The 27,418-nt window shown below is 38.2% G+C and overlaps 2 protein-coding genes across 2 annotated transcripts; one reads left to right on the forward strand and one right to left on the reverse strand.

The window, feature by feature from the left end:
- Positions 13,681–15,060, forward strand: LOC109215746 (beta-D-glucosyl crocetin beta-1,6-glucosyltransferase-like). Its single transcript, XM_019379861.1, has one exon. The coding sequence runs from the start codon at positions 13,681–13,683 to the stop codon at positions 15,058–15,060; it is 1,380 nt and encodes a 459-aa protein (XP_019235406.1).
- Positions 15,725–20,635, reverse strand: LOC109215756 (subtilisin-like protease SBT5.4). The gene is made up of 10 exons (XM_019379868.1): positions 20,549–20,635; positions 19,886–19,995; positions 19,676–19,773; positions 19,184–19,348; positions 18,635–18,746; positions 17,912–18,544; positions 17,321–17,566; positions 17,105–17,219; positions 16,681–16,894; positions 15,725–16,305 (listed from the first exon to the last, which is right to left on the reverse strand). Exons 1-10 carry the CDS (start codon positions 20,633–20,635, stop codon positions 15,725–15,727), a joined length of 2,361 nt encoding a protein of 786 aa, XP_019235413.1.

Consider the following 27,418-nt stretch of genomic DNA (forward strand, 5'->3'; position numbering starts at 1 on the left):
ACATTCGTCACCTCACATGCACGGTCTGCAATTAGCATAGAAGACTCAAATCCTAAGGGGAAGTCCCCACACAAGGTTAGGCAAGATACTTACCTCAAAGACAACAAACCGATACTCTAAAATGCACTTCTCGGGTGAAAAGACCTCCGGACGGCTCAAATCTATCAAAATTAACTTCAAGGCACAAATAAAACACATAAGAAACTATTCCGGATCATAAAGTCTCAATCTTTAACAAAATCCAAAAATCGGTCCAAAAGTCGACCTCCCAGGCCCGCACCTCGGAACCCGACAAATTTTACAAAAATCGAATACCCATTCCAATATGAGTTCAACCATACAAAATTTATCAAATTCCGATACCATTTGGTCCCTCAAATCGTGATTTTTCATTTTAGAATTTTTCTTCAAAAACCAACATTTTCCTCAACCCAAATCACAAATTAAATGATAAAAATGAAGACAAAATCATGGAATATAATCAATTCTAGGTGAAGAACACTTATCCAATTATTTTTTCTCAAATAACCCATAAAGAATCTCCCAAAACCGAGCTCTAGAACTCTAAAAATGTTTAAAAGGGCTAACCCTCGGAATAGAGTACTTTTATATTCTGCCCAGGTGTTTGTGCATCGCAATCGCGAATAAAGAGCTGCGATCACGAAGAAGGAAAATTCCATTGCCAGCAAGCGTACTACGCGATCGCATATAGCAACACGCGATCGCGAAGAAGAAGGTATTGATGCCCCAAGAACGTGATACGCGATCGCGAAATGAAGATTGTGATCGTGGAAAGGGACCAGCTGAGCCTATGCTACGCGAATGCGGACGCATAAACGCGAACGCGTTAGAGGGGAAGGCAGACTTAGGCATTCGCGGCCAGAAGCATGCGAACGCGTAAAGTAAATATTACCTGCCTTAATTTGCTCAATGCAATCGCGAAGGAGATGATGCGATCGCGGTGAAGAAAACCAGTAACCAGTAGAATTGAAATCTAAAAATGGAAGAAAATATCCCGTAAGCCATCCGAAACACAACGGAGGCCCTCGGGACCCCGTCTAAACATACCAACAAGTCATATAACCTAACACGGACTTCTCGAGGTCTCAAATCACATCAAACAATGCCGAAACAACGAATCACACCATGAATCGAACTTAGGAACTTTCCAATCTTTCAACTTTCAAAACTCGTGTCGAGACCTATCAAATCAACCCAGAATGACACCAAATTTTGCAGACAAATCCAAAATGATATAACGGAGCTGTTCCAACTCTCGAAATTGAATTTCAACCACGATATCGCAAAAGTCAACTATGGGTCAAACTTCTCCATTTTCCAAACTTCAACGTTTCCAACTTTCACCGAAACGCCTCAAATTACCCTACGGACCTCCAAATCTGAATCCGGATGCGCGCCTAAGTCCAATATCACCATACAAAGCTATTGAGATCACCCACAACCCATTCCGGGGGCGTTTACTCAAAATTCCAATTTTGGTCAAATTCTCACCGTTTAAACTTTTAAAACTAGTTTCCTTCTTCCAATTCAACTCCGATTCATTAGGAAACTGAATCGAACCATGCACACAAGTCGATGTACATAATGTGAAGTTGCTCGAGACCTCAAACTGTCGAACCGGGAATAATTGCTCAAAACGACCAGTCGGGTCGTTACATAAACGATTGTTGGGATCTCTATTTATTTTATCACAATTAGTGTTGAATGTGCATTTGAGTGATGGTCTTTTCATATAATACAGCACACCTTCTTGTTATTCATCTTTGGTTCAAACATAGGCTAAGAACTAGTTTAGTATAAAGTTTGGTTGATGCAAGAAGAATAATTTTCTTTTATATGTCAGTAGGTCATGTCTATGGAGTTAAATCAAAATGCATTTAAACGCAAAGTGTGAATATCAGTCTTTAAGTCTTGGGTAAACTAAAAAAAAAAAAAAAAGCAAATCTTTCCTCCTTATTATAAGCTTACATTGCTTCTGTAGCTTACTAGTTCGGCTAGTTGTTTAGTCTTGAAAAATAAATAAGTATGGCTGGAGTTATTTTAAATCTTTAGTTAAGATTATTAATTATATTTGATATTTAAGCAAGTAAGTTGACTTAAGGTATTGACATATGTGACTAGAAGTAGATTGGAATTTTTTTTTTCTTTTCTGAAAGTTCAACGTCCTCCATGTCTAGAAAATTATTCTAGTGCTTTACATGAGTTCCTAATAACTTGAAATAATTTTAGATGATTTTTTTTAAATTTGAAATAGCTTCAAGAGTTGAATTGGTTGCTGCATCCCACTTTAAAGTTAAGAAATGATGTTACAAATGTGATTAGTTTAATGTCTCTCTTTTAAAACTTTGACTCATTTTTGCATTAATTGATTACAATTGTCGCAAACAATTTTTTTTGCCGAGTTGTTACTCGCATCTACGCGTATATTTAATGAAGGGGAGGCTATGAGGATTTAAAACAGATTTGGGTCGTTGGGACTATATTGAGTTTAGAAAGATTTACGCAAAAATAAATAAAGTCTATAAGTTTAAAACGTTCTTCTCCCATTTCTATAATGAAAATTTCCGAATAATTGAATCATGCCACTTCTTCCACAATTCCATATCCATAAATCATGACCTCACCACAATCTCATTAGTTTAGGAAAATAACTATAAATACATTAGAAAAAGTTTAGACGCTTTTTCAGTATTAGCCCATGTGTTCATACCCGAACCCTGGATTAATATGCTTAAATAATAAAAGGGTCATGTACGCATTCACGCGTCTCGATGCCTTTAAATTTAAAATAATTATATTTTAACCATGTGTACATTCTGTACCTTGGTTTAACATCTAACTTCAAAGAAATACCTCGTGTGCATATCGCATCTGGGTACAAATAATTAATAAAATATAATAAGTAAGTGAAGTGGTAATAGACAAGCCATAATCAATAAAATACAAAAATAGTCAAGAATTGATTTAAGCCGAACATTAGTCAATAATAGCGACCGTGCTAGAACCACGAGACTCGAGGGGTACCTTACACCTTCCTCTCAGTCAACATTATTCCTTACTCAGTATTCTGTTTTCGTAGACCATAAATAAGAGTCGAAACTTCCTTTTGAAAGGGATTCGAATAAAAGGTGACTTGGAACACCAAAACTCAATTCCAAGTGGCGGCTCCAAATAATAAATAATCCCCTTTCAAAACGTCACTTTAATTGGAAAAACTCTTCTAACTCAACCTCGTAATAGGGTTGTGTGAAAAAAAGAGGTGTGACAGTCATGCATTAACTGCTGCTTATGGACAACCCTTTTTATCATCTCTGTACCGATGAGATTGATCTACATAAAAAAGGGGGATGAGATCCTAACGAAAGGGAAATCACATAAGACAAAAAGGAGGAGTTTATACCTTCAAAGATGACTGCACAATGTCGTTCATCTAAGTTAGAGAACTATGACTTTCCAATTTTGAAGGTTTCAGCCACACGTCGGCCTGACCTGACTTCTTCAAAAGATTACCATCAGCAGGAATCTCAATGGTAATTTGTTTCATTGCCCTGCTTCCAATTGAAGAACCAATTTCAGTATGAGAAGTAGTGGCAGTAGGAACAGTCAAAGAAGTCAAAATAGCTTCGGGCAGAGTAGTAGCGACAATAGTAGAAGCAGGAAAATGGAGTTCCACTGGAACAGACACAGGAAAAGAGGTAAGAGGCGCTTCTTCAGAAATCAAGTCAAAGTTTTCATCATCAAACCCACGAGAAAAGAGGTGTTCAGTAGAGTCACGAGGTGCTACAGGCGTCTCTTCATCAGAACTCACTAAAGTAGCTTCTTCGGGCTCGACCACAGAAACAGGTTTAGGAGGAGGAGTAGCTTCCTCATTTGAAATGACACGTCTTCTGGCTCGTGGCTTACGAACTAATGAGCTTCCATCCCGCTCCTCTTCATCTTCAGAATCCTGTGGTCGATTGGCTTTTCTTTTCGATGAAGAACTCAAGATTATCTCCTGGGCTCTTGCTAAAGATAGACTTGAAGCCGTGATTGACTCAGCACTCACACCCCGAATGTGAAACCCTGATAAAAAGAAAGGTTAATAAGTTCTAAAGTAAGAACAAAGGAAAATGAGAAAGTGGAAGAGAAGGTTATCCTGAGTTTTAACCTTCCAACCAAATCTATTTGAAAGATACTTCCAAGACCTAACTTCCATGGGAGAAATTGTTAACAATTTTTCTACCCAACCACGGAAACCGGAAATCTCCTCAACAGTTCCCATGGTTGCTGAAAAGGAAAAGTAAAACAGTTACGGGAAGTACAGGCTCTACACAAAAAAGAGAGAAAAAGTAAAAAATTGTAAGAAAAACTTATGTGCAAAGTTCCACTTCTCAGGGAAGGGCATATTCTCTTCACATACTAACTCACATGTAGGAGCAGCAACAAATCGGGCATACCAGCCGCGATCTTTATCGTCCTCAGGGCTGACTAAAACTCTCTTACTCCTTGTCATGACCCCGGTTCGCCCTCCGTGAACCATCGTGACGGCACCTAGTCTCTACGACTAGGTATGCCTAAAATGCGGAAAATGAACCAAATTTGCAGAAGAAAAACAAGTTTAAACAGAGGTAGAGTGAATAAACAACGTCTAAGAGTGCCGCCTGGCATACACAACATTAATCTCTAAAAAACTAATACATGAATCCAAGACCCGGAAACCCATGAATCACAAGCTAAGAAATACTACATAGCTCTAACTCCAGAATATCTAACAAGAACTGAAATACAAAAGGGCTAATACTAAACAACAAGAATAGAAAGAGACTCCTCGGTCTGCGGACGCGGCAGATATACCTCGAATTCGCTATAGAAGTCGTCTCGCCTCAGGGATGGTAGGACTGAGTCGAAGTACCTGGATCTGCACATGAAAAACATGCGCAGGAAGGGCATGAGTACACCACATCGGTACTTAGTAACTGCCAAGCCTAACCTCGGTTGGGTAGTGATGTGGAAGGTCAGGGCCCTACTGAGATTAAATAGAATATAAAAATTTAACAGCGTAGATAAGAACAGTATAAATAAGTGCAGCAGTGAAAGTATCACAGGACATAGAGAATAACAACAACTGAAACAGAAATAAGAATCACGGAAAAAAAATAGTAGAAATAAATACGGGGAAAGCAGTTAATAGGGGATCGGGGCGTAAATTCTAAAAACGACCGGCCGGGTCGTTACACTCCTTGCCACGAGAGTAAAAATCCCATGACGGAATAATTTGGGAGAGTAGAGATGGATTAGATGATAAAAGGTGAAAGGTAATTGAGCCAGGTTAGCCAAATACCTAAGGCATGCAACAACCCTCCATACAATAGGGCCAATCTGTCCTAAACACACATCGAAGAAACGACAAAATTCAATAATGACTGGGTCAATAGGAGGCCTAAAACCTAATGTGAAGGATACGTACACACAAAAGAAAAGTCACCTTTAAAAGAAGCGATCCTTTGGTTTTCATTGGGAACCAAAATTGAAAAATCGAATTTCTAATGAAAATCTCTACGAATAACAGAAATCAAACCCTCAGTAATCTGTGAAGGATAAACATCAGCACGATCATGAGAGGTCATAGAGGTGACTTGATTCTTAATCGATTCTCTATCATAATAAAAAGAAAGTTCAGCAGGGATAATCTCATCAGCCGTAGGTTCACGAATTGGCTCACTGGAATCCCTATTTCTAGTAGAAGACCTATGCAAAAAAGAATCCCTAATTCTAGAAGATGATGGGGGAGTAGAACTAGGTTAAGAAGAAGAACCTCGTATAGAAACTGACCCTAAGCTACGCAATCTACCACCTCTCCTACTTCTGGTAGGAGCAAGAGGAAGTTTATCTACAATAAGAACCTTTTGAGGATCAGGGTTTGCAGAAGACATAGTTGTATGGAGAAGTAGAATGTTTTGAATGGAAAGATGTTGAAAAATTTCGTGAAAGAAAAGACAAAGGATATATTTATACTTGGAAGCAACCGTCATGCAAAAAGGTAATGATGGAAACGTCATTATGAAAACTGTCACTTCGTGATTGATGCAGCCGTAAAAAAAGCCCTAGAAAACGCTGAAGAGTTGCAGAACCAATCGTAGACCACCATGTGTCACATGCATTAAATGGAAGTGACATACGCCGTGCCAGTTCAGAAGAGGGTATAATGATATGTGGAAACGGCGGCAAAAATTCCCGCTTTAATGAGATCCACTTCCCAAATATTCAGTTGCCGAATAATTGGCAAGTGGGGGGACTATCTGTATTGGGAAAAATCAATATTACACTTGGAATTAATCATATGGCTGACGTAGCAAGACACGTGGATAATTAGAAAAGTGACACCTGGAGAAGAGTACTTAAAGAGATGCGAATCTTAATAGGTACGAGCAAGGCGTCTAAGAGACAAGAAGAAACGGTTGCTCGGGTCTCTTAATTATTTGAAGAGACATCGGTGGAATAGATCAAGACAGCAAAAAGTACTTATTCGTTAACCTATTAATGAGTATGAATGATTAGAAACGTTACAGAATCTTCACGAAACAGTTACGATTGCCAATTATAACGTTTCATTAATATCATTAATTGCTCATTATGACTCGATTATGAGAGGGAAGAGACGTTGTACTTAGAAATAGCTATAAAAGAGGGAGAAATGACATTTGTATGGATACGTTTTGATTACTATTGAAATATACTCATTTACTTTGCTTTATACCGATTGCTTTGTTATTTCTCATTCTAATTTACCTTTTCCATTGCAAAAATATTCTTTTATTTGATTATCAGTATCCCGAGTACTTCTAAAAATAAGCTTTGACCGAAATTCCTATTTCCTGGTTAAACAACGTGTTGAACCCGCTTGATGAAAATCCTGGGTCCGCCACTGATAATCACTACAATACCTTATGTCTTGCTAGTGAATATATTGGGAATAATCTAGTTTCAATAGAAGTAGCATGATAGGTTTGAGAATTAGGATTTTGAGTTTAATTACTTGTTGGCTTGTAATTGTTTCATAATTCCAAGGCCCAAGAAAAAATTTAATGCTTAAACTTAATATTAAATATATTTTTCACATTGTAAATTTATTCGGTACGGTTCAGTATTTTTCGATTTATTTTCATAAAATAAAAAACTTACCCTAATTATCGGTACGGTTATATATATATATAAAAAAAACCTACGATTTTATTTAAAAAAAACTAAAAAATTTGGTTCGGTACGGTACGGATTGGTCGATTTAGTCAGTTTTTAAATATTCATTGGCACCCCTATGTACAATGAATGTGTCCGTCCGTTAACTTTAACTAATTCCATTTTTGAATTTGTTAATGGAGACAAAAGAAATTATTTTACCTAAGAAATCTATTAAAAGTGCTCGGAGTAATAATACAATAAGGATGAAAGACATCCCCCTAAACTTAAAAGGACCATTTGTGTTAAAAACCCGCATATTTTTACAAAGTGTTTACCTCGAAAATACGAGTAACAATTAAATTTGATTTGTGATTTTAAAGATATGTGATTTAGTTCAATACCAATTAATAATCAAGAAATGTGAGGTATAAATGAAAGAAACGAGTGAATCAAACCAGTGTTACTCAAGCAGTTTTGACCTCGAGCTAAGTGACCTCGAGATGAACCAAGAACAATAAAGTAAGAACAGTGGAGAGGAAAGACAAGTCTGATGAGCAATGAGCAAGAAAAGTAAGATAGTATATTCTTTGTCAATGATTAGATGATGTTACGAATGATTGGGGTGCCCTTTATATAATAGGGAAACCCTAAATAATGTACATTTCTATTTATAGTAAGGAATATTATTGGTACAGCTGCCTAACCGTCTAGTACGGAATCGTACAATTCTATTCCGGGATTTGCGCCATGATCTTAGGGACGTGGCAGGAATCTCGCTCATTCTGTTAGAAATCCATAACGGTATTATTTCGAGGTCGAGCGTACTTGGCTTCGGTATTCATCGCACTCCGATCCTCGGGCCTTGCATCCTATCTTCGAGCTCAAGGCCGATCCATCGGGCTCGAACTCGACCTAGCCTGAACTCGGGCTTAAGGCGACCCCTCGAGCCTATAGATTGAAGGCACGCGATCTTGACCGTATACAGATAGTCCCCGTATTTCTTGGAGTATAACGACAAGAAACGAATTGAGAACTTGATCTTTATCCCGATTTCTTGCGATATCATCATCGTGACATAATCGACCGAGAAAACAAAAGCTCGAAAGCTGGCTTTTCCTGAGGACGACTTCGAGAACTCTAGCGAGTCCGGCGGTAGAGAAAATTCTGTGGGTGAAGACACTTCTGCCGATAAGGATCGCGCTGCTTAGGTTTCGCGTTCTTCGTAATTTTTCGCTTTGAGGCTGATCGGCCCTCGTGAGGAACTCTTGATCGTGACACATAGCCCTTGTTAATAGGTTTATACAAAACTTTTTTCCTCCCATGGCTTATGAATCTGTTACCCTTTTGTGCGGGTCAGAGCGTCTTAGCATAAAATTCCCTTTGAATATCCAAAGTTTTGAGATAGTAATAACCGACAATAAATACTGCCCGTGACCATTTCTGATCAGTGGACCCCGAGTGATCGTTTGAACTTGAGTTTGAGTAGCTCTTAGGCCAAACAGTTGACGAGGTAAGGTAGTCCTTGGGTTTGATGGTTGAGTGGGTATATGCTCGAACTTGAAATGAAAGATAGCCCTTAGGCTTTACAGTCGAGTGAGGATTTGCTCGAACTCGAAGTAAAGTTAGCCCTTAGGTTTTTATAGATAGTCCCCGAGTGAGAATTTGCTCGAACTCGGGTAGCCCTTGGGCTTAGTAGTCGAGGGAGTGCTTGCTCGAACTCGAAATAAAGTTAGCCCTTAGGCTTTATAGATAGTCCCCGAGTGAGAATTTGCTCGAACTCGGGTAGCCCTTGGGCTTAGTAGTCGAGTGAGTGCTTGCTCGAACTCGAAATAAAGTTAGCCCTTAGGCTTTATAGATAGTCCCCAAGTGAGAATTTGCTCGAACTCGGGTAGCCCTTGGGCTTAGTAGTCGAGTGAGTGCTTGCTCGAACTCGAAATAAAGTTAGCCCTTAGGCTTTATAGATAGTCCCCGAGTGAGAATTTGCTCGAACTCGGTAGCCCTTGGGCTTCTTTTTTTTATTTTTATATTTATATTGGCCCTTAGGCTCTTTGGATCGGCCCTTAGGCTCTTTGGATCGGCCCTTAGGCTCTTTTGTATTGGTCCTTAGGCTCTTTGAATTGGGCCAATTCGGCCTCTAATAACGGCTATAATTTTTCCCACTTTTCGGCTAAAAGACTTAGTGAAATTTTTTCTATGCCTTAGCATGCGTTTCTTGTACCCGTTGGGTTTTTCGAAGGTTCGACAAATCGGAACTTTATTTGTAATTCGTTTGTGTAAAGACAATCGAATACCTCTTGAGGCTTTTTCGAAGGCTGATGTTATCGAAGCCTTTAAATTATTCGAGGACTGATTTTATCGTAGCCCTTTATCATTTTCTTTTGCCGAGGGTAGCCTGATTTAACCAATTTTTCAAAGTGTTTGAAGGCCTTTATTTTATGGCGGAAGTCGGACGTCTCCGAGCTGCATTATTTCGGCCGTAGCCTTTTTATGTGAACGTAGTCTTTAGTATGGCCGTAGCCTTCGGGTATGTCTCTTGGACTTGTTTCTCGATAACAATTCGAATTTATTCGAAATGTTAGTCCCCGAGTGTGATGGCCCTGGCTTGTTATATCGGGGGTGCCTCTTTGAGGTCTTATTATTTTGAACTCAGATAGCTCGAGTAAATAGTCCTCGAGTGTTCGAGACATGCTTGCACTGGGTTAAGATAGCCGTTGGGCTTTTATGATTGAGTGAAAATTTGCTCGAACTCGAAGTAAAGTTAGCCCTTAGGATTCATAGATAGTCCCCGAGTGGGGTGGCCGTGGCCCGCAAAATCGAGGATTGCCTTTAAGGTCTTACGATCTCGAAATATTAGCAGTTTGATTCCATTCGCTTTTGGGATAGCATCCCTCAAGCATGGGACAGTTGTTCGAATTTCCGCCGCGGTCAGCCCTTAAGCTTGTTTACACAATAGATCAAGAGTATAAAATATGAAAATTTTATAAAGGCAGTGGATATCGACAAGGAAAAGTACTCCTCTTGATAGATGATTATACATGTGCGCATGCTTGGTTTCTAGGGCTCGAGTAACCTATACAGGCACGGTTCATCTGACGGTTTGGCCCTTACAACACTTTCCTATCGAGGCTCGCTGTCACGGAAGTGATTTTCTTGTTAGAGAGCAGATATTCAAGGGTAATGCCCTCCAGTATTCGAGTCTTACTGTGGGGAACCTCGGAATACTGTTGAATTGCTTTTAGTTAGCACAAACAACGGCTGCCTTGTTAAAACCTCACCGAAAAATTTTTGGGACAAAAACCGGTCTAAGGGAAAAAGAGTGCAAATCCAGAGCTTCGTGCCGATCGTTATCGATAGCCTGCAAGTGTTAGTCGAAAAATAGAAAAGATTGGACTGGGGTCTTACCTTTATTCGAACTTTGGATACTCAACGTGATCTTCCTCGGCAGCAAGCCTCCGTGAATTTTGACCTCGATCATTTCTCCTCTCATTTCGTGTGAAGCTTTGCCCGGAACCGCTGCCTCTATAGTCTTCGTTGTACGGTTGATATCGATCTCTATTCGACCTCGGCTCTCGATCGATATCCCTTTTAATCCTATCCATGATCCTGATAGGATAAACGGACCCCTAAGGAGTCCCTAGTTGATCGTCTTCGACCCTAATCTTCGACATACCAATTATGTACTTCGGCCCAAGTGACAGCCGGGTACTTGATTAAACTTTGCTTCAACTGTTGTGCTGCTATGGAACTCCGATTGTTGAGACCTTGAGTGAAAGCTTGAACAGTCCAGTCACTGGTGACCAGAGGCAAATCCATTCTCTCCGCTTGGAATCGGATACTAATTCCCTGGGTATCTCGTTATTTTTCTGCCTTATCTTGAAAAGGTCTGACTTTCTTATTGCGATTTTAATGGCTCCGGCGTGTGCCTTTACAAAAGAATCTGCAAGAATAGCAAACGAATCAATAGAATTCGGGGGTAAGTTACGATACCATATTAAGGCACCCTTCGATAGAGTCTCCCCGAACTTCTTCAGCAGTACAGACTCGATTACATCGTCTTCCAAGTCGTTTCCCTTCATGGCGCATGTGTAAGAAGTAACGTGTTCATTTGGGTCAGAGGCTACGTTGTATTTAGGTATATCGGGAATACATAACTTCTTTGGGATGGGCTTCGGAGCCGCACTCGGAGGGAACGACCTTTTACAAATTTCTTGGCATCCAATCCCTTCAAGATCGGGGGAGCTCCCGGTATTTGATCGATACGGGAGTTATAAGTCTCCACTTTTTTGTCATTATCCTCGATCCTTTTTTCCCGGACTCGATTCTCTTGGTAAGCTCTTCGAGCATCCTCATAATTGTGGGGTCAGTCCCTGAGCCATTTTCGTTTGACCTCTCTGGCGCCGGTTTAGTACGTCGAGTGTTTTCTGGTTCGGCTATACTCGGAGTTTTATTCTGACTCTAAAGTTGAGCGACGGCAATCTGCTGAGCTTGCAGCATCTCGAATATCACTTGGAGGTGACTCCCCCATCTCCTATACCTTGTGTTCCTTGGCCCCCAGATCGGGCTTCCCTGCGTACACTTCCTCCGGCGTCGCGCCTAAGTCTGCATTCAAGGCAATGTGTGAACTGACATCAACTGGTTCCACATTTAGCACTTCCCCAGGGTTTATCGGTGGTAAACCGACCCCTACATTGTTGTTTTCCCCATGAAATCCAAGACCTCCGTTGTCATGATCAGGTGCGTTTTGCGAGTTTGACATGTTTAATCCTGAGAATCAAAAATTCTTGACAAGAAAAAGTGTAAAATTACGTGTGTTATGAGAATCAATACTGAAATAATCACTATTATCTTTAGCCGCACATTGGGCGCCAAACTGTTTACCTCGAAAATACGAGTAACAATTAAATTTGATCTGTGGTTTTAAAGATATGTGATTTAGTTCAATACCAATTAATAATCAAGAAATGTAAGGTATAAATGAAAGAAACGAGTGAATCAAACCAGTGTTACTCAAGCAGTTTTGACCTCGAGATTAACCAAGAACAATAAAGTAAGAACATTGGAGAGGAAAGACAAGTCTGATGAGCAATGAGCCAGAAAAGTAAGATAGTATATTCTTTGTCAATGATTAGATGATGTTATAAATGATTGGGGTGCCCTTTATATAATAGGGAAACCCTAATAAGGTACATTTCTATTTACAATAAGGAATATTATTGGTACAGCTGCCTAACCGCCTAGTACGGATGATCTTGGGGACGTGGCAGGGGTCTCGCTCATTCTGTTAGAAATCCATAACGGCATTATTTCGAGGTCGAGCGTACTCGGCTTCGGTATTCATCGCACTCCGATCCTCGGGCCTTACATCCTATCTTCGAGCTCGAGTCCGATCCATCTAGCTCGAACTCGACCTTGCCCGAACTCGGGCTTATGGCGACCCCTCGAGCCTATAGACCGAAGGCACGCGATCTTGACCGTATACACAAAGGCACTCTATATTCTGAAGATTCTATTGGGAATGAGATCAAGGTGAATTCTAAGAATTTATTGTTATTATTTCCTTAAAAATAAAATAAAAAATATGAAGATCATATGTAGATCACTGGCCATTTAATCTAACTTTTAAGTACAAATCCTATATATAGGAGAACTACAGCTAACTTTAATTTCTTGAAGTTCTGACTTATAATAACGCACATCCTCTTTTGGTTTCTACATACATTAGGCAAACGCAGTAATTTTCTTTCATATTTTTTGTAAAAAACATTATGTGTAATCGGGTATTTTTTCCTTCTCGGTAATAAAAAATTATTTTATCTTATCTAACTTTTTCTCACTTGATGCATAATTTAACTCTTTTATCCCACTTGTCTTGTCTGAAGAAATTAGAAATCCCACTTGGCTTCTGTAAATAATTGGGCCACATAAAAAAAATACTAATGAAGTATAAAGTTTCAAAAATTGAGAAATGAAAAACGACATAATATAAAAGAAAAGATTATTTCTACTCTTTTCGAATCTTGTCTATATAGAATAGAAACACTTGGAAATCTAGGGTTCCATTTATATTAACGGATAAAATTCCGAGGTAAGTACTACTTACCTTTTTTTTTGGGTACATAAGAGATATGTATTACCGCCTAAATAAAATAACTACCATAGGTTCCCAATTAACATAGTTACCAGAAATTAAAAAAAAAAGGAAAAGAAAGCCAGTTAAGGAAATTGAAAAGGAAGAGGAAGAAAAACAAAGAAAGTGGATCAACATAAAAGGAAAATGAACCATGAGATATTATATCTATACCAAAAATATGTAGTCGCATTTTCCTTGTACGTGTTTGTGCATTAAACACTATTAGATCTTTCAATATTTTCCAACTTACCATATAATAAACTTGTTAATGAACTATAAAATTAAATACCCCCATTTCGATCCTTTCCGCATGCATAAAAATTTTGAGAAAAAAGTAAGTTTAAGAAAGAAGATCAGAAACTCAAGAAATCATGAATGGTTTTATGGATAATCAAAAACAACTTGGAGTTTTGATGTTTCCATGGTTGGGTTATGGTCATATCTCTCCCTTCTTAGAGTTAGCCAAAAAGCTCAGCCAAAGAAACTTCACTATTTACTTGTGTTCTACGCCAGTAAACCTAATCTCTGTTAAGAAAAAACTTAGCGAGGAATTTTCATCATCAATCCAATTCTTGGAACTTCATCTCAAAACTTTACCTAATCTTCCTCCTTGTCACCACACCACCAATGGTCTCCCACCTCATCTTATGAATACTCTCAGAGAAGCTTTTGACTTAGCCAGTCCTGATTTTACCCTAATCTTGAAAACCCTTAAGCCCGATTTATTGATTTATGATTTTCTCCAACCTTGGGCTCCAAAGGCTGCTGCTGAGTTAAAAATCCCTGCTGTTGAATTTATTACTAGTAGCTCTACAATGACTGCTTATATGTTGCATGATTTCAATAAGCCAGGTATAAAATTTCCCTTCTCGTCTATTTATTATCGTGACTATGAGATGTCTCGTATAAAGAAAGATGAATCATCTACGCCTGTGGAAAAGCTTGAGGAAGATAAAAAGCGAGTTAGAGATTGTTTTTACCTATCTAGTGATATTGTTTTGATAAAAAGTTTTAAGGAGATTGAGGGTAAGTATAATGATTATATCACTAAGTTAACTGGGAAAAAAGTTGTGCCAATTGGTCCATTAGTTCAAGAACCTACTCTTGATGACGGAGAATCAGAGTTAATAACATGGTTGAATGAAAAAGAGGAGAAATCCACAATTTTTGTATCTTTTGGAAGTGAATATTTTTTGTCTAAGGAAGATTTGTTGGAGATTGCTTATGGGTTGGAAAATAGTAAGGTGAATTTTATATGGCCTATAAGGTTCCAAAAAGGGGAAGATATAGAACTTGAAGAGGTATTACCTAAAGGGTTTTTCAATAGGGTTGGAAATAGGGCAAAAGTTTTTAAAGGATGGGCACCACAGGCAAAAATCTTGGAGCATTCAAGTATTGGCGGATTTGTGAGTCATTGTGGATGGAGTTCTGTAATGGAAAGCATGAAATACGGGGTTTCGATTATTGCTATGCCAATGCATATTGATCAACCAGTTAACTCTAGGCTTGTTGAAGAGGTTGGTATTGCTGTGGAAGTTGTGAGGGATAGTAATGGAAAGCTTCATAGAGAGGAAGTTGCAGCCATAATCAACCAAGTGGTGGTGGACAAGGAAGGTGAATTTGTGAGACAAAAGGCAAAGGATATGAAGGAAATGCTTCGTTCCAAAGGAGATGAAGAAATTGAAGAAGTAGCCAAAGAGTTGAAGAAGCTTTGTGCTAAGAAAACTCACAGTTCTATCCAATGTTTTTAGGTTGTTAGTAAAGATTTAGCTTCTAGTACTATTTTTTTTATTTAGATGCATATATATTATAGTAGCTAGGGTGTTTTTGTTGGCTTTATTGGTTTGGATCAAATCATACTAGCTAGTCTTGTTCACATGTTTTTTCATATGTTGGACATCCTACTATTATAAATTAATCTTTATTTCCTATTATATTTTAATTCCATGATCCAACAATGTGAAAGATTTTAATTATACCAATATACCGCATGTTCTTCAAGGCAACATTTCACTATAGTGTCATTGATATTGCTTGAATATAAATTAAGCATTAAAGATTTGTTAAAAAGAGAATCTTTTTGCTAATAGAACACTTTTTTTTTTTGGATTATTTATATTGGAAATGTCTCATACTCAATAAAATGAAAGATTCACTCCGTCTAATATTTTCTTGAGAATGTCAACTTTAGAGATGAGATAAATCTGCAGGGAACTAAACCTCATGAATCAGGTTAAAAGGGCAGCCCGGTGCACTAAGCTCCCGCTATGCGCTGGGTCCGGGGAAGGGAGTGAAATATAATACTCATATTTATGTAAACTTTAAAACCAACAAACAATTAAATAGAGAGCAATGATCCACTAGAAGAGATTTTAGGAAAAGTAGAAGGAAAATTATTCACATCTTAGCTAATTTCTAAGGCTTCTTAATGTCACTCAGAGAAGCCACTGCGATCGGACTTCTCACGTAATGAAGGCGATCAGTCCATAGCAACTCCCCGGGCACATATTCATCTTTTACTGCCTTAGCATCTTTAACTTCAATTGTCAACTTGAAGCTCTTCTCTTGTCCAACATGATCGAACATCAAGACGCTCGGCTCTATAGAAACTGAAAACATTCGTCGTGGCAGACGAACGTGGGCAGCGTATACGCCAGGGCTACCGACGTTTTTGAGCGTGCGAGTGATGGTGACAGGAGCTGAGGGAGAGATATTAGGAATTGTTATTGCAGGATTGTTGAAATCCAAGAGATTAAGACCATGCTTCTTGGGACAGTTATAAGTTGATCCTGTTCCTGAAAATTTTGTAATGTTCTTTTGGTTGTAACCAAGTGAACAAAGGAAGTCCAAGTAGTCATTCACTGTCAAGTCATAGACCAAGCCAGGATTCATGGCGCGGTTTGGGCGCATGTGTCCTGCACCATAATTAAATTGTGTCGCTTTGTCTTTCTCCGTTTCATCACGCATCGGATTACCAGTATTGTCTCTTGTTCTGGCTGTAAAAGGTGCATCTTAAGTTAGTGAAAGAAAATTGGACATGCAATTGCTAACTAGTAGAGTATCTAATAACCACGACGATCATCAGTAATGGTGGAGCCAAATAGCTGGAAAATTACATTATTTAGATAGGTAAAAATTAATTTTTAATGTATATATACTATGTTACTGAATCACCTTGACTCATTCGTGTATTTACTTCTTTAAATTTTGACACCCCTTAATGAAATCATGGCTTCGCTACTGATCGGGTGTCAGATTTAGCTCATGAAAATATAACTCGCCCAAGTTTGGACGAGTTGAGCTGGACATATATTTATTGGCGGATCAATTTGGGCATATCAGGTTAAGTGGCGTTATCAAGTAGAACATACCTGTAGTCATAATAGCGGATCTAATGGCGGCGGGACTCCAATCAGGATGGAGACTCTTGAGAAGGCCTACTACACCAGCAACATGGGGGCAAGACATTGAGGTTCCAGAAATCATGTTGAAGCTAGTCTTACGCTTATCGTAGTCTTCCTCTGTAGGATTTGCTGCTTCACTATATGCAGCTATGATATCCACTCCTGGTGCAGTAACATCAGGCTGCAGGAATAGACAGAGTCGGATCCAGAGTTTTAGATTTGACGGCTAATACTTTTGAATTATGAGTTCATAATATAATATTCGTTGAGATTATACTAAGTCTACACGTATATTTATGTTCCATGATGCAGTTAAGGCTGCATCGGCCTTCGGATCACAGGGATGTTTGCTCACAGAATGGATTAGGACATTGAGAATGAAGTTGCTAACCTTGAGAATCTGAGGAGTTACAGAATTAGGACCAGTAGAAGAGAATGAAGCCATGAATGGAGCCGGCTTTGTGCGCAACACTGTCTCAGGAGTTGTGATATACGCACGAGGATCTCTGTAACAATTATCGCGCAGTTAGAATTACAAGTACTTGAGGATATACATATATACATCGACACTGAAAGAAGGAAAAGAAAAAGAGATATATAGACAGACTTAGAAGAAGCGATGTAGTTAAAGACTTGAACGCCATCTGTATAATTGACATGTATCGCTGGAAGGACATGAGGGATGGCGAAAATTCCGCTGCCAGTAGTCTTATTGTTACAAAGGATCATTCCCACAGCACCAGCTAGAGCTGCCTGATGCCCTTTATCAATTAACGCGGTCTCTCCTCTGAGGCAGGCTAATATCTTGCCTTTCACCTTCTTTGGATCCAATGTTCCTTTCTTACACCTTATCCTGCATCAGATAATCATAATACATGTGATGATCACAACCAAAAACTAGTATAACAAGAATAAGCCAATAATACATAGCATATTACAGTAGTCCATTTCAGTTTATGTGAACCTATTTGACTGGACACGGACTTTAAGAAAGTAAGACAGACTTGTGAAACTGGTGATATTAAACATGTTATGACATTGTGTGACTATAAAAAATTCTCACCAGGGATAAAATAGGAAGTTTAAAGTTAAATTGCTTTCAAATTTAGAGAGTTGTCATTCTTCTCTGGACATACTAATAAGGAAATAGTGTCACATAAACTAAAATAAAGGGAGTAGTAATTAATTTCATCCTTACGCATCATGGGTCGATGCATTGGCAGCTTTAGCTTGTGCAGCACTGATTAATGGATAGAAATTTCCTTTGGGCGTGGTTGGTTTCGAAAGGCTTGTTCCCTTTAAGATCAATCCATTTTGCAGTTGAACACTGTTTTGTATATTGCGATCCAGGGTGCTTGCTGCTACTGTTATAATCCAGGGAGCAACATTTGTGACAGTTCCAGAATCAGGTCCATCATTACCAGCTGAGGCAACCACAACTATACCATTCTTGACAGCATGGAACGAACCAATGGCGAGCCCGTCCTCTAAGTAATCAGAAGGCGTTCCACCAAGCGACACAGATATCACATCAACCCCGTCGTGTATGGCTGTATCGAAGGCTTTGAGAATGTCGGCATCCATACATCCTGCACCATCAACAGGTGGCCAGCAAACTTTGTATGCAGCCACTCGGGCATGAGGAGAACCTCCCTTTGCTGTCCCATTCGCCACACCAAGTACACTCGCTCCGTGGACTATGTTTCCAGCAGCAGTTGATAAAGTATGAGAGCCATGACCATCATAGTCACGTACTGTGTTCATTGAAGCGCTTACATTTCCTCCGCTCGCAATGTAGCCTTTGTTGAAGTACCTTGCTCCAATAAGCTTTCTATAAATATATTATCACAGTAAAATTCTTGTTAGTATTTTTCTTGAAATCATACTAGTGGTGAAAGAGGGATTACAATATAAAGCATACTTATTGCAAGAAAAACCAGCAGTGGTGTTGTCATTTTGACAAATCCCTTTCCATCTTGAAGGAATTGGTCCGAACCCTTCATCACTAAAGCTCTCTGATTCAGGCCAAACACCTGTTGAAAGAGCACAATCATTTAAAACAATGTACTGCAGTAAAATGATGATATTGTTTACTGAGACAAATTAACAAGTTTAACTTCAATACAGGATGGTAACACTGTCAGGTCACCTAAAAGATTAATTAGCTGTCCGTAAAAAGTGGTACTAGTAACGTGAAAAATAAGGTTAATAAACTGACGTTGTATATAAGTTAAATCCAACTAACAATGGTGCAGCACAACAAATAGACTAGGAATAATAAAAAAGGGCAGACCCGTGCACTAAGCTCGGTCCGGGAAAGGCCGGACCAGGGTCTATGCAAAAGGCTATTTTCACGGCTCGAACCCGTGACCTCCTGGTCACATGGTGGTAACTTTAACAGTTACGTCAAGGCTCCCCTTCAGACTAGGAATCATGATCGATCAAAATAGGCCTTGGGGGGCGTAATTACCTGTATCAAGATTCGCGATAATAATGTCTTGGCCAAATCGAGCCTTCTTCCACAGGGAACTTGGATGAACGACGCCATTCTTTTCCAGCATCATGAATTCCCATGAATGAGTTGTGTGTAGTTTTCTAGCTTTATTCAAGAAAATAGAGATCACACTCGGATGCCCTGCATTATATTTTTATCACAAACTTAGCATGCCTACAACAACAACACAAAGCAATCCCACTAGTAGGGTCTGGGGAGGTTAGTGTGTACGCAGACCTTAACTATACCCTGAGGGGTAGAGAGGCAGTTTCTGACTCAAGAAGACGAAAAGAGACAGTATATAAGTACCATCGATAAAAACCATAGAAAAAAAACATCATAAGAACCAGAAAATAGACGGAAAACAAATCAATAACCAGAAGATAAAGTCCGGCCTAAAACATCAATCATATATTAATATTACTAGATTAGATTAGTGTTTCAGAGTTCAGAATATAGTATACATACGCTGAATCTCCTCCACTTGGTCATCTTCAAGGACAGCAGCAAAACCATTTATGTGTCTTTTATATGAGTAGAAGATGGCATCCTTAGCCTTCTCTTTACTGCAATATTTTCTTATACTATCAGCGTATAGAACTTAAACCGAAGAAAAAATAGAATTAGAATAACAAGGATGATACACGAATAAATGACAATATGTAGCACTATAAATACCTTCCCAAAAACGAACCAAGAAACTCATGATGAGAATCTACTACACTATGAAGATCAGCAGATGTTACTCCTGGACCATGAGAGTGCTCTCCCAAGTACACTATGTACGTCTGTTTATTAATCCAAAAATCAACCACAAAAAAATATGAAAAATAAATCGGATAAAATTAATTGGAAAGAATAAAAGCTAATGGTTATATACAGAGGCGAATCCAGGATGTAATAATAGGTTCACGTTTAGATACTTACTATTGAATACGTCACACGTTTGAAATTATAGGTTCAACACTTAATATTTATGTTCCTCTAAATACAGTCAAACCTCTCTACAACAGCCTCGTTTGTTCTGGATATTTTTGGATATTATAACGAATTGCCGTTATAGAGAACATATTCTATAACACAACATAAAATTTGGTCCAGAAAAATTTTGGCTTTTATAGTGAAGTGTTTTTATATAAAGACTGTATACATAAAAAGTCGACTAGTGGTGCGCATTGCATGCTACAAGTTTTCTGAGTTTTTTGGCCCTGCAAGCTACAAGTTTTTTTGAGTTTTTCAACCAATAGCCAATGACGAAGTCAGGATTTTTATTTAGAGTGTTCAAGATTTTATTTGAATAACAAAAGTATAAAAAATTTCGGCGAAAGGTAAATAACTTACATTCTTGACTGCAAGAGCTGGTGTTAATGATACACAAAAAAGAATTAGGAACAATGTTAGATAATTTGACAATTTGGACGATAACATTCTGCTTCTTCGATGCAAAATTAAATCTTCGTTGGTAATAATCGCAAAAAAATGATAAAAAGGAAGAAGAAAAAGTATGCAACTTCTAAAGAGAATATATATAAATATATACTGTATTAAATAGTGGCTTACATCTATAAGGAGTCTAAGAAGATTAAGAATTTTTATGTTATTAGGAGACGGTAAACGGCAAAGTGAAACCAATTCAAATCAAGAGTCGTCCTTTGTAATAGCTAGCTAAGTACTTAACGGACAATAATTACTATATCATATTATCTAATTATACAATTATTGATAAAGGGCAGCCTGGTGCACTAAGCTCCCGCTATGGGCGGGGTTCGGGGAAGAGCCGGACCACAAGGGTCTATTGACCGCAGCCTTACCCTGTATTTCTGCAAGAGGTTGTCTCCACGGCTCGAACCCGTGACCTCCTGGTCGCATAGCAGCAACTTTACCAGTTACACCAAGGCTCCCCTTTAATGACAATTTATGACAATGTCAACGTTAAATTACTAATTACTTCTCATCTAATGGATGAATTCTACAATACCACTTGTTTAGTTCAACATTTTTATGGTAACATGCCATATTGTTTCAGATTCTACTATGAAAACCTCCCCCATCCTAATGTTAGCCGATTTAAGCAAATGTTCATTTTTTTTAAGGTGAAAACAGCACGGGCTAGTCAGTTTTTGGACTGGTAATTCAAACATAGCCAGCGTTTGCAAAGTCATTGAAAATAAGCCACTATTTTGCTGCAACACGGAAAGTTACAGCATAATACACTGGAGATTGGTCCACCTGTGTATGAACTTCCAGCATAATATGTTGGAACTCCAGCACACGGAAAGTTCCGACATCATATACTAGAGATTGGAGCAGTTGTGTATGAACTTCCAGTATATTATGCCAGAACACCAGTATATTATGTTGGAACTCCAGTATATTATGCTAGAACTCCAGTATATTATCTGGAGTTCACATGTGAAAAATTCGAACTCCAGTATATTATGCTGGAATATTTTTCGGATTTTGAAAGTGTTTTCGTTCAGATCTATCTTTACATGAAAAGTGGCTACATTTCGATTACTTTTAAAACTGTAGCTATTCATCAATTACCGCTTGTAAATCTGGCTATTTTTGAATTTTTCCCTTTTTTTAGGCTACTGTTGAGATTCTGTCCTTAGTTTATAAAGTTGTGCAAATATAGCCATAGGAAAATTATCCTTTCCGGACAACTTTAGACTCGACTCTAATTTAGTTTGCTCAAAAAATGACAACTTACATAATTTTAGACTGCAATCTAATATTTTCTCATTAGATTTTCAATTTGCTGAAGGGGAGCCTTAGCTAATTAGTAAAGTTATTGTCAGGTGTCCAGGATGCCACGGTTTGAGCCGTGCAAATAGTCTTTTGTAGAAATGTAGGGTAAGGCTGCATACAATAGACTCTTTGTCGTTCAAGCCTTCTCCGGACCCCGCGTACAATGAGAGCTTAGTACACAGGGCTGTTTTTTTAGATTTTTAATTTGCTCAAAAAAAGATTTTAAATCATACTTAATTTAAAAGGCCCGTCAATTACAAGAAAAATAAAAATAAAGTAATTTACTAAATAACTGATAAAAAAGAGACAACTAGCAAACATTACGCCTTTTAAGTATTACCACAATCAACTACACCATCATCAACCATTTTTATCACCAATTACCTCTTGTTGCTAGCCTCCACCATTAGTAGCCACCTTACAATACCATCCACCTTCACCCTTGAACACCACCAACAACCAAAGGTGGAGCTAGTTTATTAGGAGCGGGATAGATTGAACCCAGCTATTTTTTTCTTAAATATTATATTTGTACTAAAAAATTCATTAAATATATCAAAATTTATAATTACGAACCCAATAACTAACACAAGCTATGTATTCTGTGACAAATGCAGAACGTATAAGTTTTAAATTCTGACACCGCCTCTGCCAACAACTATTTCCACAATCAACCATCACTGTATAACCATTACTTCTAGCCATCACTGTATGACCACCAGCCACCATTATACAATTACTATCGCCGATAATCACATACACATTCAAATGCTTAGAAATAATCAGTCTTAATGTAAAGCCCCGAAATTTTTTTGCTAAGTATTATGTTCTCGCTCAAGTTTTAAGTTGGACAAAAAGATGTGTGAAAAGTTATAAAGACATAAAATATATAAATCTTATGTATAGAAGGTTGAATGGATGGTTTTAAGAGGAGAGGAGTAAATTGGAATCCATTGGAGTTGATTAGTGGATGAAAATGACCTTAGCCGTACACGACCTAAGTTTCAACGATCATATCTACCAATATATAATGAATTGAGATTTGAGTTATATGACAAAAGAAAGTCCTTGAAGTCTAGTTTCTAACACTTCAAACCGTTCGTCGTTTTGATATTCCTATAAAAAGTTATAGGCGTTTTACTGAAGACTATCATGTCAGCAAAATGGGCCGCATTTTGGGGCCAAGGAGGCTGCCAGGCGCGAATCAAAACACCAAAGTCAGAAGTAAAATTTTTGGGGTGTTTTGGGTGGCGCTGGGCGCGGACCGTGACGCCGAAGGCGTGAAATTGAAATAAAAGGGACGGGAAGAGAGAAAATAGCCTCATTCTTTAAAGATTAAACCCTCCCCCCTCTCATCCTCAAGTCATCCAAGGGTTTTCATACTACCTAAGGTGACTTTTCAATGCGATTAGCGTTAGAATACTACTTCCAAACATCAATTCTAACAATATTCCATCTCAAAATTGCTAGATTCTCAACAAGAACTCAAGAACAAGGTCTCTCCGCTAACCTAGGGGTTTGTGATTCAAGGTAAGTTTCGTAATTGCTTTCAACCACAATTGTTAGAGAGATTTATGGTTTATATTTGTTCCTAAAAACTACTACAGAAACTTAGATTAACGATAACCCTAGAAGGAGAGAAGCATCAAACCTAGGGTTTCCATATTTTAGAAATCTTGGAACTTCTGGTATTGATTTTTAAATTAACTATGTATAGATTTGTTTGGTGAGTTGAATCCATTGGATTGGAGCAAACGAAGGTATTCAAAAGAAAGGAATCAAGGTGAGTAGAGACAATGCTTTTACTAAAGTTGTCTTCTCACAAAGATCATGCCATAAGTTATTGTTAGATTGTATAGGGTGTTAATGTGGGCTCTGAATGGAACGAGTGGACTCACATTATCCATTAGAATCGTAGAAAAGATCTTAGATGATTATCATGGTTAATAGCTCAAGATAGTCTGTTGTTCCATAAATTATGTCTCATGCATTCATGACTTGTATATGTTTCTTTAATGTATAGACTATATTGAAAACTTTTTTTTACAAGATTTTTGGAAACTGTTTTGATGAGAACTATGAAGATATATCATTGTTTTAAATTTTGTGATTCAAAAATTACTCAGAAGAATATTTTGGGAGTTTCCTTAGATCTCTAAGAATGGTTCATAGCCTATAGTGGTTTATATTACCCCGAAACTACTCGTGCCAGAGTAGGAGATTGGTGTATCGTTGGTCCGGGCACTATGATAGAAGTGCCTAGTAAGGCACAAGAACGCGAGCATGCAAGAACCTTGAACTGTGAGGCACCACAGGAATGGGGTCCATGCGATCAGGCTGGGATCGTCCACCATACCGATCATATGGTAACTGATCACGCCCAACTATGCCTTATAAAAAGGACTAAGCGGTTGTTGCAAATATAATCCGATTTACAAGTCCGGAGTCGAATCCCACAGAGAACTAAGGCTTAGCTACAACTGTTCAATATTGCTAAGAAGACAAGCTTGAATAATTCCTAACTTATAGATATTAACATTCTCATGTTTAACTAATTTACTAACAAACTAAAATAGTAAATTAACAACTAAAGATACAAAGGGTTAGAGACAAGATTAAGGACGTCTAGAGTTATGATTTCCTCAATTGTCGGAATCCTTCCCGCTACGTTTTTTATAAATTCACCTAAGTATTCTCTACCGATCATGAGCGCTCAGACTGTTGTAACTCTCTCCCGAGTAATTACCATAATTTACTAGACATATTCTCCCGAATTACGCTAGCTGGCATTAAGTACGGCTCACTCAGATCGCACCCAAGATTTCGTTATCCCTAATCCCACCTTTAAACCCTCCGTATTGATCCCTCATATACGTTTGGAGTGATGTTGTTCAACAACTATCTAAATATGCATTCTCTCCCGAGTAATACACACTAAATAGGCACAGTCGATTGAGATCTCTTCAACCGACCACAATAAGAACATAGTTGAACAAATAGAGAAAATACTACAGCAAATCTATATTAACATAACAGGAAAATCATCCTCCAATAGGTTCCATCAAAACCCTAGATAACAAATTAGCTATTCATAATAGTATGCATAACGACAATACTAGAATTCATAACCAATAATAGAATAGAAAGAAGGAATTGAAAAACTCGTAGAAGAATTCTCCGCCTCGCTCCTAGTGTGTTCTTGCCTCCGTAGGTCTCAAGTGTGTCCAAACTCGATCTCCCTCTCCGTCTGTCTCTAAAAAAAACTCTCAAAGTGGCATTTTTTGGTCTATTTATATGTTTGGGACAAGCCCTAAACGTGTAGGTCAACTCCTAGTCAAACCGGGAAACAATAAAAACCTTCAAAACTTGGACCGGGCCTGGCCTTAGGCCTGGCGTCGCCTGGATAACGCCAGCCTAGGCCTGGCCTTAAGCTGGCCTCGCCTGGATAAAGCCTGGTTAGGCCAGGCTTTAAGCTGGCCTCACGTGGATAAAGCCTGGTCGAGCTGGCTTTTGCCTGGCTTCTCCTTTTCACCATTCTCGAGCGCACTTTCAATGTTTAAGCATCCCTTTAACTCTACTTTCATTTCCGATGCACCTACACATAAAATAGCCTCCATTACGCTCAAGCAAAGTGTATTTTAACATTAAAGCATGTAAAACGCAAAGCATATTGTTGACACCCAATTTTTCTCTATATATTTTCAATATGCAAAATACTTTCAAAGTAGCATATATATGCATATATATGTATGTCCAAATATTTTATTATTTTTCATAATTTTTAAAGGTTTTTAAATTGATTTATTTCCCTTTTTCATCCATAAAATCCCAATAATTATGTTCAAGATTATTATTTTTGATGATTCATTTATTGGATCTTTATATTTATGCCAAAATATGGCTAAGGTCATTCTTTTGCGTATTTTTACAATTTTATTCAGTATTTTTTAAAGTTAATTGCACATAATTGCAATATTAGCCATTTTTAGGTTTAAATTTGTCTCATATTTATAAAATGGGATCCTATTTTTAAATTGTTAATTATATATTATAAATCATTTTAGTGCTTTCAATTTGTTTTCAGAAATTTATCTACTATTTTTATAAATTAAAAGGAAAAAGTGGCTATTTAAATTTTAGCCCAAATTGGGTTTCAATTATAACCCAATCAGGCCCTAATTACCCAGCCCAATTCTAATTAAACCCCGACCCAATTTCAATTAAACAGACCCAAACCTGGATCCCTACCTACCCTCTCTAATCCAGGCCGTTGATCATTCAGATCAACGGCCAGCATTCACCCTTTCCATTTTTAACCCTAAACGACCCCTAAACCTAAATCATTTCTCACCACCCGTGGCCTCTGAATCCCCTTTCCTCTCAATTCTCTCTGCAACCTCATATGAACCCTAGCCGCCGCCACCTAATTCCACCCTAATCCACCTCAATCCCCACCTAATATATGGTCTCCTATGGCCGTTTGAGGTGTATACCGGCCTCCTGCATCTCATGGTGGCCTGTTTGTGCGATTTCATGGCCAGATCTCAAAGAGATCTGGTCCAGCCCTTGCTCAACATCCATTCATGGCCTTTCTCCGGCCATCCCTGGTCTTTCTCCGACCATCCGTGGCTGTTCAAGTCAGATCTCTGACTTTTCTGGCTAGATCGGTAACTTTCAAAGTCTTTCTCACTTTTTCTGGGTTTTCTGAAACCCTAGCTCTAAGACCTTTCAATTTCTTTCAGATCTATCTTAGATCTGTGTTTACTAATGAACTTCTTAAGTGTTTTTCAAAGATTCTCCGATTTCTTTCAAAGTGACTCTTCATTTTTCAACGATTAGGGTTTCCCTTAACTTCTTTTTAAAGACCGTTTCTCTGATTTTTTTGGTGTTGTTTCATGATTTCACTATGTTCAAACAACTTGTTTATGCTTTCCTTCTATTTGATTTAGCATGTTGAAAACCCTAGGTCTTTTGGTCTTATCCGAGTTCTGAAACTATCCTTGTTTGTTTGAGTGTATGCTTGTTCGATTAAGTTCTTTTCCTTGTTTAACTTATCTGATTCTGAGTTCCTATCATCTCTTAAGCTTGACTATTGTTAAAGCCCTAATTTCTTAAAAGGTTTTCCTCACTTATTGTTACTGTGAGACCTTTACTGGTTTCTGACTCTCTTTACCTGTTACTATGCTCTCTTCCCTTTTGATTCTGCGTAACTACTTGACTTTGTTGACTACTGTGCTTCGAGTAGATCCCTTTTACTACTGAATCCTAGCTTATTCCTGCTACTACTATTTGTTTGTGTTGCTTCTTTGCGTCAACATGTTTGACTCTGCATGCCTGTTCATTCCTTGCTATTTATATGTTGAGGTGCAGAATCTTGACCCTTTCTTGATTGATTCTGACTCCTTCAATGTCGCGACTGATTACAAAAGGTTTTCTTATGAACCCTAATTGTATTCGTTT

This window comes from Nicotiana attenuata, chromosome 2, assembly GCF_001879085.1.
Source record: "Nicotiana attenuata strain UT chromosome 2, NIATTr2, whole genome shotgun sequence".
NCBI classification, from domain to species: Eukaryota; Viridiplantae; Streptophyta; class Magnoliopsida; order Solanales; family Solanaceae; genus Nicotiana; species Nicotiana attenuata.

What these genes read in the sequence shown, in the direction of transcription:
- LOC109215746 (XM_019379861.1), top strand. Translation starts at nt 13,681, where the DNA reads ATGAATGGTTTTATGGATAATCAAAAACAACTTGGAGTTTTGATGTTT.
- LOC109215756 (XM_019379868.1), bottom strand. Translation starts at nt 20,635, where the DNA reads ATGTTATCGTCCAAATTGTCAAATTATCTAACATTGTTCCTAATTCTT. An exon ending in CCAAGTGGAGGAGATTCAGC is followed by an intron (nt 19,349 to 19,675) that starts GTATGTATACTA and finishes AATATAATGCAG; the next exon opens with GGCATCCGAGTGTGATCTCT. An exon ending in ATCCGCTATTATGACTACAG is followed by an intron (nt 16,306 to 16,680) that starts GTATGTTCTACT and finishes CACCTTTTACAG; the next exon opens with CCAGAACAAGAGACAATACT.